The 13,175-nt window shown below is 33.3% G+C and overlaps 1 protein-coding gene across 1 annotated transcript in view; it reads right to left on the reverse strand.

The window, feature by feature from the left end:
* Positions 1-4,609, reverse strand: part of LOC114336952 (myophilin) — a 97,369-nt gene extending 92,760 nt beyond the window's left edge. Inside the window, exon 1 of the mRNA XM_050659279.1 lies at positions 4,298-4,609. Within this exon, the coding sequence (XP_050515236.1) occupies positions 4,298-4,351 (54 nt within the window). The 5' untranslated portion in view covers positions 4,352-4,609. The remainder of the gene's footprint in view (positions 1-4,297) is intronic.
* Between the last annotated feature and the right edge of the window lie 8,566 nt (positions 4,610-13,175).

Here is a 13,175-nt window from a genome sequence, read left to right on the forward strand (position 1 = left end):
GTTAAAAAAAATTTGGACCACTTTTCTCGTGGGTGATTTCTTGAACTTTATTCTGGGGTGTATTACAAATGTGATTATGCAAAAAAATCTCATGGGAATATTTTTTCCAACGAACCCGCCGTTTTCGACTTGTCTATAATATCTTGTTGGATAATTAGAGTGTGTTCAATCAAATAACTATCTTCAATTTTATGGATATTCTTCTTCATTTTGTATAGACATGACTGTCTGTTTTTTCAACTTGCCTCTAGTAAGTTGTCGTTCCATCGTTTTTGTAGGCTTCCCACTGATCGTCTTCCTATTGGGGAACCGTCTCTCGCTGTCCTGGCTACTCTATTTGTTGTCATTCGGCTTATTTCTTTTGTCTCTTACCCAGTTATTAATGTTATCCACCTTGCATCTCCGTCGTATATCTGCACTTCTAGTTCTATCCCATAGAGTCATCAATTTTTCGAAGGGTTTTCATCTCCGCTGTTTCGAGCAATCTTTTTATCCTCTCTGTGTCGGGTCGTGTTTCTGCCGCGTATGTCATTATTGGTCTGATGACTGTTGTGTAAATTCTGCCTTTCATTTCTTTTCCGATATTTTTATTTCTCCATATTGTGTCATTCAGGCAACCTGCGGCTCTGTTTGCTCTATTCACTTGATCTACCACTTCTGTTTCGAGCCTTCCGTAGCTAGAGAGTGTGATGCCTATACTTCAGTTTATTTCAAGATGCACTAGAAATACACGAACCAAGACACGTTGAATGTTACAGTGTTCCGTGGATTCCGTATTTAGTCCCTTGACTTTGATTTTTGTTTGTATTGGTGCTGCCCTCTTGGGTGTGAAGTATTTCATACTGATTCTTATTTTACATAATACTAGGCTATGGTAGCTACCTACATCTGCTGAGTTGAGGCATCTTACGTCGATTATTTTTGATGGATGTAAGTATATCTCTGTTGGTTACAACATAATCTATCATAATAGATCTTTGTCCAAGGGTGTTATTGAATGTATATTTATGTTGGTCTTTGTGGTCAAAAAATGTGTTGTTTATTCTAAGTTCGTTATTCGTGCAGAAGTTTATCATCAGTTCTTCATGGATTTTTTAGGAGTAATTTCTAGTTTGTACTACTTCAGGAACAGGCCAAAACCCACCAGGGGTCATAGAGCCAATGAATATGATGAATTCTAGTTGCTAGTTAATGTACGTGATGTGAGGATCCATCCTCTGGGCAAAGCAACCCACGTGGAGGAGTCCTGTGGTACCTGATATTAAATCCAGGCGCATTTTAAACATTATTTTAATTTTAATACAATAATGTAGATTTTATATCTATAAGAGATCTAAAGAGTTTTCACCACATATCTTGGGGGCTCAAGCATCAAGCATGTTCTTCAACCTCAATGATGATGGAATTATTATTCCGAAAACGTTCTGTGATGTAGCATGTAGCCCTTTTTAGGTATTTTAATAAAATATACCTTTTAAGGATTTTAGTATTTTTGTGATTTATGGTATACAGCCAGCTACAGCAATTGAATTTCCTTGTTGATATTATTGATAACAGCCAGCTACAGCAATTGAATTTCCTTGTTGATATTATTGATAATTTTATTTTTGAAATATAAAATTATTTCTGCGCCGAGCAGATGGGACGTGAATTATAAATTGTAAAATTCCCTCATCTTCCTTAGTCTTAGCATCCGTTATGGCTTGCAAATTGTAGAAGCCTCGGAGGTGTAACCAGAGAAGGTTTCCCCTTGTTTTCAAACTGGTAGGATGTAGAGTAACCTTTTTTGATGTTGTTTTATGTGCTATTAGATTAAAAACTTAGCCTTTTATTTTTATTTAGATAATATTGAAATTGAGTCAATGTTGTAGAAGTCGGTATACGTTACGCAATTTAAAACTACATTCTATGACCTATTGTCTTTCAATTGTAAAATGCTTTATTACTCATAACTTCTTTATTTTTATAGCTGTCATTAACGATGTTTGCAGAGGCTGAAAAACAAACTAATGCCTTTCTAAATGCAGGCTATACATGATTTATTACATCGAAGAGGAAGTATGCACTAACAATGAAGTATGTAACTATGTATCTCCCAAAAAGGATAACTATAAAATATTACGTTATTAACAATGAACCTCGAACTAACATCTATCAAAATATGAAGGCACGACATGATAAAAATCTGACGTTTGACACTAACGAAATATAACAATAGAGTGTGAATTACATCATCGTAAGGCTAAGGCCACACGGGCGATAGTTTACGGCACCGTAAGAGCAGTAATCCCATTGGTTGACTAACTCCTCCACCAATTGTAGATGATATAGAAGTCAACCAATGCCTCGTCGGGTTTACTGGTCTTATTTCATGAATAAATAATTTCATGAATATTTCTTTATTAAGAACAAGATTACTGATAATTACGTATAAGTAAAATTTTAAAATTTGAAAACAAAATGATTTCGGCGAAATGGGTTTAGTTAATTTTTTAACGAAAATGTAGCTAGCAGTCAAAACGCTTGTCTGGCCAAGGACTACGCGACGACCAATAAAATGAATTCGTCCCTTCGTTTGCGACACGACGCCGACGCCAAAGATCTTAGATTGTTTATAAATAAAAAAGATGTTTAGTCTTTTGCATATTTTGTTTATGACATATTGCTCGAATATTACATAATATCATCAAATTTATCTAAAATCAGTAGATAGATGATAGATACTTGTAGCAAAGATTGTCTTGGAAAAATCGTAACTTCCTGGTCTATAAGTGTTAAGGAAAAATCGGAAACATTAGTAAAACGAAGATCATCACCGACATCACCGTGCTGGACTGATCAAATCAAGGAGATAGTTCATTATTGATTTGAAGAAATTCCTCTAGCATTCAATGGCGGCAAAATGTACAAAAATACAATAAAATCAATTGTGAAAAGAAGCCACTATATTCTCCTGAAAAAAAGGAATAGAACAGTAAAAAATCTTAGTCTGAAACACGTAAAATCATCCGAATATTCAAACCCAAGAAAATTTCTGTGCAACACGTCACGTATAATTTTTCTGGTTAATTGTTTAAATAAATACAATTTACCAACTTACTATTTTAAGCTAATATTCATATTTTTATGAATGTAATATAGTCCAGGACGCATCTGTTTTGAGATGGACGTTGAGAGGTGATTCATATTTTTTTGCAAAAATTGCTTGGAATTAACTCATATAATAATAATTGAGTTATCCTCCCACTCAGAAGGGTCCTGAACATTGTTTAAATAATCAAAATGTCAAAAAATAAAGGAAAAATTCGATTTTTTTCTTTGTTTTTTAATTATAACTATAAAAGTTCCGAGAAAAGTTGCACTAACATTAAAGGTGAGTAATTAAATTTCGTACAATATAGGATTGGTTAAAAATTTTAAAAATTGTCACCCTTTTTGCAAAATAGCAATAATTGCGAAAAAACCATAAAAAAACAAGTATTCACAGTTTACGTTTTTCAACCATTTATACTACACTGATGACATATTTTACCCCGAAAAACTTTATGATATAATAAAACAATACTGTAAATTTCATTAAGATCGTTTCAATAGATTTTGCAAAATAAATTTTTCAATCCAGTTTTCGCAAAAAAAATTAATTTTTTCAAAATGTTGCAGGACTGAAAATAAAGCAGATAGCAAGTTAAATTTTTTTCTAATAGAAGAATACTGTACCTTTCATTTGCAATTTGCGAATTAAGTTTTTAGAAAGAATTTTTTAGTTTTTTTCCTAGTTTTTTTAAACGATATTAAACTAATTTCAAACACATAAATCAGTCCCACTGACACCTTTTAGGGAAACTGGATACAGAAAGACGAGGGGAGGAATGTAGGTCAAGGGTAACAACTCCTTGGAGGAAGGGTTAAGATTACTTCTTCATAAACACTAAAATTACGTATAATACAATTACACCACCAGAAACTTTCAACAAATGTAGTCGATATCACATTACAACAAGAAAAAGGTTGCAAAATTATAATCAAGAGGTTGCTATGGGAAGAAAAAATTAATTGCGACAGGTTGAACACATGTCATTAACCATATGAACATTATGTACAATGCACTGATATCGATAAAGTGATTAGTATGAAGTACATATTGTTCGCAAAATACCGATATTTATATATTATCAGTCTCGTTGGTATTTACCTTGCTAATAGAATGCAAAAAATGCCGGTTGGTCATGTTTAACCACCTGTTAATACCAACGGATTATGCACTGTTTTAAAGGATTTTTAAGGAAAAATGACTAACCTTTCGTTGAGCTTCTGCAGCGAATCCGCTCTTTGCTGCCCTGTTGTTTGCCATTTTGTCCTGTTTCTGGAAAATGTGAAGATATCCACAAAAACTCGAATTAAAGGCACCCGAACTACGACGAACTATGAACTCGACTAACGTGAAACTTGTGAAACGTGAGCTGCGAACGGCAGTTGAGTTGTGCAGTAGACACACTCCGGAGAACGTGTCCAAAAGTCCACGGAGTTGCTCGCAAGAAAACGACCAAATCAATATTGCTGTTACGCGGGATTCGTAGCGGCTTACTCATTCGATGGACTGCTAGAATTAACTATTGGGAACTAGGGGAATTTCGTGATGTCCAATTCGACATGGCCGGACTGGCCCGGAAATTTTATTAGTGTTATGTTCTTTTTTATTCTGGAAATTTAAAAATAGTAAAAGAAACTCACATATTTGTTACCATCAGTTATTAAGTATGTTGATTATACTGGGGAAAATAGTCAAGAAATCGTTGATATTTTTGCGAACTTTTTTTTCAACTGTCTGTCTACAATGATGTTGTAGTTAATCAAATTCTTATTTTTAAAGGACACCGCACACATCTTATGGAAAATATAATGTCACTCAAATTCAATAAAATTTATATGAATATATTCGTTTCAAATTAACGGTCAATTCTTATCATTGCGCCAACTCTGTATTTTCAATAATAAGAGAAGAAATTGATATAAATAAATCTGAAATCATATGGGTACGTACATAAGTTAGAGAGAGAACAAATATTTTAAAATGCCCTAATTATCGGTACTCCATAAATCAGCGGATTAGTTTCACTAATCCGCTTAGGCCCAGCGGGGTTTAAGCTGTTTTGAATAGCACCCAGAGCAATAGTGATTGTAACTGACACATTTATGGACTCCATAAATATGTGATTTCGATAAACTTTAATTGCAATTTGCGCCGTAATTAATCATAATTAAGAGTTGGCGCAATGATAAGAATTGACCGTTAATTTAAAACGAATCTATTCATATACATTTTATTGAATTTGAGTGACATTATATTTTCCATAATATGTGTGCGGTGTCCTTTGAGAAATCTGCGAATGTAAGCAATTATGTTGTTGACATCAAGGAGATAGTTGAAGGGACCTGACGAAGTTCCATTGTATTTTTATAAAAAAATGTGTATACACTTTGGCAGAACCAATACACCATTTATTTAACCTATCACTAACATCAGAGATATTTCCCGATTTCTGGAAATCTAGTTTTTTAAAACCAATTTTCAAGTCTGGTCAGAAAGATAAAGCTAAAAATTACCGTGCAGTTTGTATACAGTCAAAACTATTAGATTTTTTTGTAAATATAATGTTAAGTTTTGATTGTAAAAACATAATAATTGGTGAACAACATGGTCTTAGCCAAGGTAAATCCACAGTTACAAATCTCGTGTATCATACAAATTTTATCATTAACTCGTTTTAGTCTGGCTCTCAGGTCGATTCAATCTATGCTGATTTTTCAAAAGCTTTCGATAGAGTCAATCATGAGATCTTGATTGCAAACTTTGTGTCTATGGCATTAGCGATAACATCTCAAATTGGATTAAACATTATTTGTCTTATCGTTCTCAAATGGTTAAATATGGTATTTTTTGTCAAAACCAATTCATATAACATCAGGTGTTCCACAAGGTTCTCATTTGGGTCCACTGCTTTTTAATATATTTGTTAACGATTTACAAACAGTAATGAACTCCGACCAATTTCTCTTATTCGCTGATGACATAAAAATCTTTAGATCTATTGCTTCCCTCTCTGATTGTGAATGTTTGCAGTTGTCCTTAAATAATTTTTCACGTTGCGTTGGTGTGAAGTAAATGTTTTAAACTTAAATCTAAAAAATATTTTAAAATCACGTTTAGTAAAACGCAGGCTTTTTTTAATAATAATTACACACTTAATGGTACTGTTCTGCAAGAGATACATCAGGTACGGGATTTGGGTATAACACTGGATAGAAAACTGAACTTTAATGATCATATTAATGACATAACTTCACGTGCCCTTAAAATATTAGGATTTATCCAGAGAAATTCAAAGGACTTTTCAGTTTTTACGTTTAAAATATTATACTGTTCGCTAGTGCGATCAATTATATAATACTGCTGTATTATATGGTGTCCTTTTTATAAGACCCAAAAAACTCAATTAGAAAATGTTCAAAACAGATTTTTAAGGATATGTGGTTATAAAATGGGTTTAAGACGTGGATATTATAATTACAGTTATATTCTTAATCAACTTAGAGACAAGAATGAACAAATTAGAGACAAGAAGAGCTGAATTCGAATTATATTTTTTAGATAAGCTTCTAAATGGCTTTATTAATTGCCCTGAAATTTTGGGTTTAATCTCATTTAATATACCTATGCGAAGAACCCGTAATTCTGACCTGTTTTTTGTAGACTTCCATTCTACTAATTATGGACTTAATGAAGTTATTTCTAGGATGTTACGTACGGCGAACAATTATCAAACAGATTTAGAATTATTTAATACTTCAACTGCATCATTTAAAAAACATGTTAAAAAACTGTTGTAGCTAGCTTATATATCTTACTGTATTTTATACATATTGTACAAAAACTGAAAAAGGGTTTAGCCCGTCAATAAATAAATAAATAAATAAATTTGTGTTTTTTATATAAAAAAAGGAATTATTGGAATACAAAAAAACAATAGTGACAAACACTATCCTAACTAGCTCATATACGAGGAGTAAAAATAAAGTTATGCTTTTTCATTATCATCATTGGCTTTTCCAATTTCGTACTCCTAAGTCGTAAGTCGTCTTCGACCTGGTACTTAAGTCGTGCTCTAAGCCTGCCTCTTCTCACTCCATCAAGTCTTTGGTTATAAATGTGTTTCAACGATTCAATCTCGTTCATTCTCTCTAAGTTGCCTAGCCACGGCAGCCTGTTTATTTTGATGAACCTAGCAAAATACTAGGCTCATTATAAAGGCGGTAAAGGTCAAAATTTTAGCATCTATGCCATAATCTGTTTTCTTGCACAGCTTTATAAATATGTATGTCTGAGGATTTTGATGCACCAACTGCAGACAAGGATGAAGACACCATAGAGGCCTTCTATGAACAGATTGGCAATGTCTTAAAGCTAACTAAAAGACATGACATAAATATTATAATGGGCGATTTGAACGCTAAAGTCGGTCAAGGAGAAGTGGAGAATTGTGTGGGGCGATATGGACTCGGGGAAAGAAATGAACGTGGCGATAGGCTTGGTGATTTCTGTATCAATGAGGAACTCATAATTGCAAATACCTTGTTCAAACTTCCTAAACGTAGACTATATACATGGAAGTCACCAGCGGACAATAACAACAAAATAGTCAGAAATCAAATAGATTATATTATTGTTAACAGAAGATATAGAAATTCTATATTATCATCTAAAACTTATCCACGAGCGGACATATCCTCCAATCACAACCCTGTTGTTTTGTCTATGAGAGTGAAACTAAAGAAGGTAAAGAGCCCTAGCTCCAATAAAATCATGGATACAAGGCGGCTCAAACAAGACAACACATATGCGGAAACGAAAGTTAAAATAAACGAGATCTTAAGGAAAGTCAAAGAAGATAGTGCGGAAACTCTGACTGTTGACCAAAAATGGGGGAAAATTCAACATGCCTTAGTGTCAGTTAGAAAAGAAACCCTCAAACCACTTGGAGAAACAACAAAACCTTGGATGAGAGTAGAAATTCTTGAACTTATGGAAGAACGAAGAAAACATAAAACAAAAGACCCGAATAAATACAAAGAATTCAGAGAAACATCAGAAAGAAAATTTGAGAGGCAAAAGAGAGGTGGCTCTCCGACAGATGCAAAGAAATAGAAGACCTGGATAAAAAGTATGACAGCTTTAATTTAAACAAAAAAATGAAAGAAATGACAGGTTCTAGAAAAAGTACAAGAACTAATACCCTTAAAAATGATAAAGGGGATATTATTACTGACGTAAAGGAGAGATTGTGTCACTGCACCAATTACATCCAACAACTATTTAATGATGAAAGAGGAGAACTGTCATTAGAAATCACACAGGATACCGGACCAACAATATTAAGAGAAGAAGTCATCTATGCCATTAAAAACACGAAAGAGGGTAAAGCTACTGGACCAGATGATGTGCCCATCGAATTATTAAAACTTATTGATGAAGATGGTATTGATGTAATGGTTGAACTCTTTAATCTAATATATCAGACTGCCACAATCCCCAGAGAATGGCTGCAATCGACCTTTGTAGCAATTCCCAAAAAACCAAGTGCAACAACCTGCTCGGATCACAGAACAATATCTTTAATGAGTCACACACTTAAAACATTTTTGAAAATACATAATACACTGCAGAATTGTTAAAACTCTCGAATATAAAATCAGTGACGCACAATTTGGCTTTAGAAATGGTATGAGCACACGAGATGCTTTGTTTGGCTTGAGTGTGCTGGCCCATGCATGGACATGAATCAGGATATGTACTTATGTTTTGTAGACTTTGAAAAGGCATTTGATAAAGTTCAAACTAGTTCAACATAAAAAGCTTGTAGATATATTAAAAAGCAAAAATATTGACAGTCGTGATATGAAAATTATATCTAATATATATTGGAATCAAACTGCCAAGGTAAGAGTTGACAACCAGGACACCCAAGATATCAAAATACAAAGAGGAGTCCGTCAGGGTTGCGTGCTGTCTCCACTACTTTTCAATGTCTACAGTGAAGCGGTATTTCAAGAAGCGCTCTCAGATTCAATAGAAGGTATTTCTATCAATGGAGAAGTTTTGAACAACTTACGTTTTGTAGACGATGCAGTAATAATAACGGATAACAACAATGATTTACAGAAGGTAATGCAACGCCTTAATAAACGCTGTCATGAGTACGGACTGAAGGTGAATTTAAAGAAAACTAAATGCATGATCATAGCTAAATCAGCACACGCAAATATCCAATTAACTATTGAAGCTACTGTAATTGAGAGTGTGGATAACTACAAATACTTAGGAACATGGATTACATCAAATGTAGACCAAACCAAAGAAATTAAGACACGTATTGAAATAGCACGTGCATCATTCATTAAACTTAAAAAGTTTCTTTGTTGTCGGGATATAAGGTTAGAACTACGCCTAAAGATGCTTCGATGTTACGTGTTCTCTACTCTTCTTTATGGCCATGATGATTTCCAACCTTCGATAGAAGATGGAACTTAAAGAAGAAGAAGAGGATTTTACGTTCAAAACAGCCTAAACTCTTCATCACTTTTTGTCATCGTCCACATTTCCCGTAAATAAGTACGGGCTTGATTAGAGTTTTGTATATCAATATTTTCGTTCTTTTTGTGACTACGTTTGATGTTAAAAGTTCCTTTAATCCATAGTAAGCTCTATTTGCTAGATATATACTTCTGTTAATTTCTGCAGTTACTGTATTACTTTGGTTGATTTGTAAGCCTAGATATAAACTATCTTACTCCTTCGAAAGTGTATGTTCCAACCGTTAGATCTTCGGGGTTTGCTACTTTATTATTGTTTGACACCTTTACATACTTACTTAGTTTTATTAATATTAATGTGTCGCCCCATTCATTTTGCGGCTACTTCAAATTACGTGAACGATTGGACCAGGTCCGCCTTTCTTCTTGCTATGATATCGATTTCTTCGATATTTGTATTTGATGGATAGTTGACTTTTCTTTGCGAAACCCATACTGGTATTTGCATATTATGCTTTCGCAATATCCCGATAATCGGTCGTACAAAGTATATAGATAACACCGGTTTATAGCACCCTGCGCCTTCCGGTTCCTATTTTCCAGCCGCGTCGATCAGTCGAATCTCCTGGTCGTAGATCTCTTTCAGACATTATTGCTTCCTAGATTCCACTTATCCAGGTAGTTTTCGGTCTGCCCCTTTTCCTTCTTTACGGGGGTTGCCATTCCATTATCAACTTTCGAAGTCGATTTTCCTCCATTCTTTGTACATGGCCATACCAACAAAGTTGTTTTTCTTGGATTTCTTCTATTATGTTTGTTTTCCTATTCATAATATCTCGTACTCGTTCATTCGTTATGTGTGAGACTCTAGAGATGGAGAGATGGCCAGAAGTCCATTTCCAGTGCGAGCAACTTCTGTATCGTAAAAAGTGTAGTCCAATATTTTGTAGGTCACTTTTAGGAGGGTAATGCCTCTGTAGTTATCACAAACTGTTTGGTCTCCTGTCTTGTGAATAGGTGCAATTATACCTACGTTCCCGTCTTCTGGTAGATTCTCTTGCTTCCAAATCAGTTCTACTAGCCTAGTTATACTACAGGTCAGATTTTTTGCGCCATGTTTTAAGAGTTCAGAAGGCATGTCATCTGATCCAGGAGTTTTATTTTTTTTCAATTTTTGTATTGCGTTGATGACTTCTTCCTCTGTTGTGATGTTATCTTTCTCTCTTTCACCGTACATGCCTTCGAGCTGGACTTCGAGTAACTTCATCTCACTGCTTATATTTAGCCTACTCTCAAAATATGGTTCTGACTACCAACAATTTCCCCTATTGTTCTGAAGCTATTTCCTTGTGGCATTTTTACAATCAACTATTTTTAATGGGAAACAAACCACAATTTTACCAAAAAAGTGATTTTATTAACGTTTCGAAGCCCAAATCGGGTTTCGTTGTCAAAATACAAAATACTACTAAAATAAACAAAAATGTTGTTGCTAAGTAAAAAAAATTCTTCTAATAATTCATTTAATCTGACTCATTTATATTGGCAATTCAGACGTATATTATACATTTTAAAGTAGAAGACTTTAAAATGATATCGCCAATATTTATGAGTTGCGTTCCTGGGACGACTTTACTAAAAGATAGTTCATTCGATTACATGAAATCAATCCCGACTCAAGAATATCCGTCACAAAAAAATCATAGCATGTGATCTGTCTTTAAAAAGACAACCAAATGCAACGATGACAGTAAAATTCTCGCGTTAGAGATTCCATAGTAAATCACGAGGGAAAACCAGGAAAAAACCTCGTGATACTATCCCGACATCGTAAGTATTTGGTCTTACATTTAATTTACTTTCAAAAAACGAATACCAAATTCTGACTTTAATATGTTTAAATTATAAATAATATTAATAATACATAGATATACAATCAGTAATACTAAAATATAAAATTTGTACTAACTCGATATGTTATTGACTTGTGGTATTTTCTTTCTATTGACTTCCTCTTTCAGTATGGGTAACCACATCCTACTGCATTCTACCGAGGAATTTGCGACACAATTGGTTTCATTTAGCATAATTAGAGCCGCTTCTTTGATTTTTCTCTTTTTACTATCTGATTCTTTCAGGACTATAACTGAATCTCTCCACTGAACTCTATGTTCATTATCCCATGCGTGTTGACATATTTGAGATCTATCAAATTCTCTATTTTTAATATAAGACTGATGTTCACTTATTCTAACGTTTAATGGTCTTGATGTTTCACCTAAATAAAATTGTGGGCATTCACAAGGTATTTTATAAATGCAATTCTTTGTTTTTTCTTTTTCATTCTTAGGTTTAGTTTTAGATAGAATAGATCTCAACGTGTTTGTTGTTTTGAATGTTGTTAAAATATTGAATTTATTTCCTATCGTTTTAAGTTTCTCGGATAGTTCTTTTATATATGGTATCGATATTTTCCTAGTATTATTTCTTGTGAATGTTGTAGGATCCCGTTCTAAGTTGTTCTGTTCCATTCGATCAAATCTTGACAATTCCTTGTTTATAAACGATAAAGGATAATTATTTTTTAATAAAACAGACGTTAACAATTGTTTTTCTTCTAAAAATGAATTTTCGTTAGAACAAGTAATTTTGGCTCTATCATATTCTTGAGTTGGGATTGATTTCATGTAATCGAATGAACTATCTTTTAGTAAAGTCGTCCCAGGAACGCAACCCACAAATATTGGCGATATCATTTTAAAGTCTTCTACTTTAAAATGTATAATATACGTCTGAATTGCCAATATAAATGAGTCAGATTAAATAAATTATTAAAAGAATTTTTTTTACTTAGCAACAAAATTTTTGTTTATTTTAGTAGTATTTTGTATTTTGACAACGAAACCCGATTTGGGCTTCGAAACGTTAATATAATCATTTTTTTGCTAAAATTGTGGCTTGTTTCCCATTAAAAATAGTTGACAATTTCCCCTGTTCTATTTCTAACTATTGATAGTCTAGGTTTGAATTCCTTTCTGGTCTGGTTAATCTTCTTGTATCATTTTCTCGTTTCCATTTGTGTGTTATACTTCTCTTTTTCATCAGCCTGAGAAATATATTGGAAACAACGGCTACATCTTATTAATATTGCGAGATAGCTTCATCTTTTCTCCATATTTCCTAAAATTAAATGGTAAAATTTACCCTTTGGTAAAAAAAATTAAAACCGAAAGGTAAAAAATTATTTAAAAAACTAAATCATGCAAGATTGCAATATTTATAGTAGGCAACGAATATTTTAGAAATATAAAAGTTAGTCTTGACAATATGAGCTGTTCCGACTCTGTATATGACAACACCTTTGATTATTTTAAAATTCGATGACGAAGAATGAACGAAGAACTTGAGGGTTCGAGGAACCGGTTAGTACGTGAACGCTGTACAGGGTGAAACATATTTACTGGAAATCATATTTTTTATGCGAGATTACTATACCTACCGGAAGTTGATGAATTTTTTATATAAATATAACGTCGTCAATATTTGGCTAAATGTAGATACTTTTCAGAATACAAAGTAATTATTAT

Source organism: Diabrotica virgifera, chromosome 8 (genome assembly GCF_917563875.1).
Source record: "Diabrotica virgifera virgifera chromosome 8, PGI_DIABVI_V3a".
In the NCBI taxonomy this organism is placed as follows: domain Eukaryota; kingdom Metazoa; phylum Arthropoda; class Insecta; order Coleoptera; family Chrysomelidae; genus Diabrotica; species Diabrotica virgifera.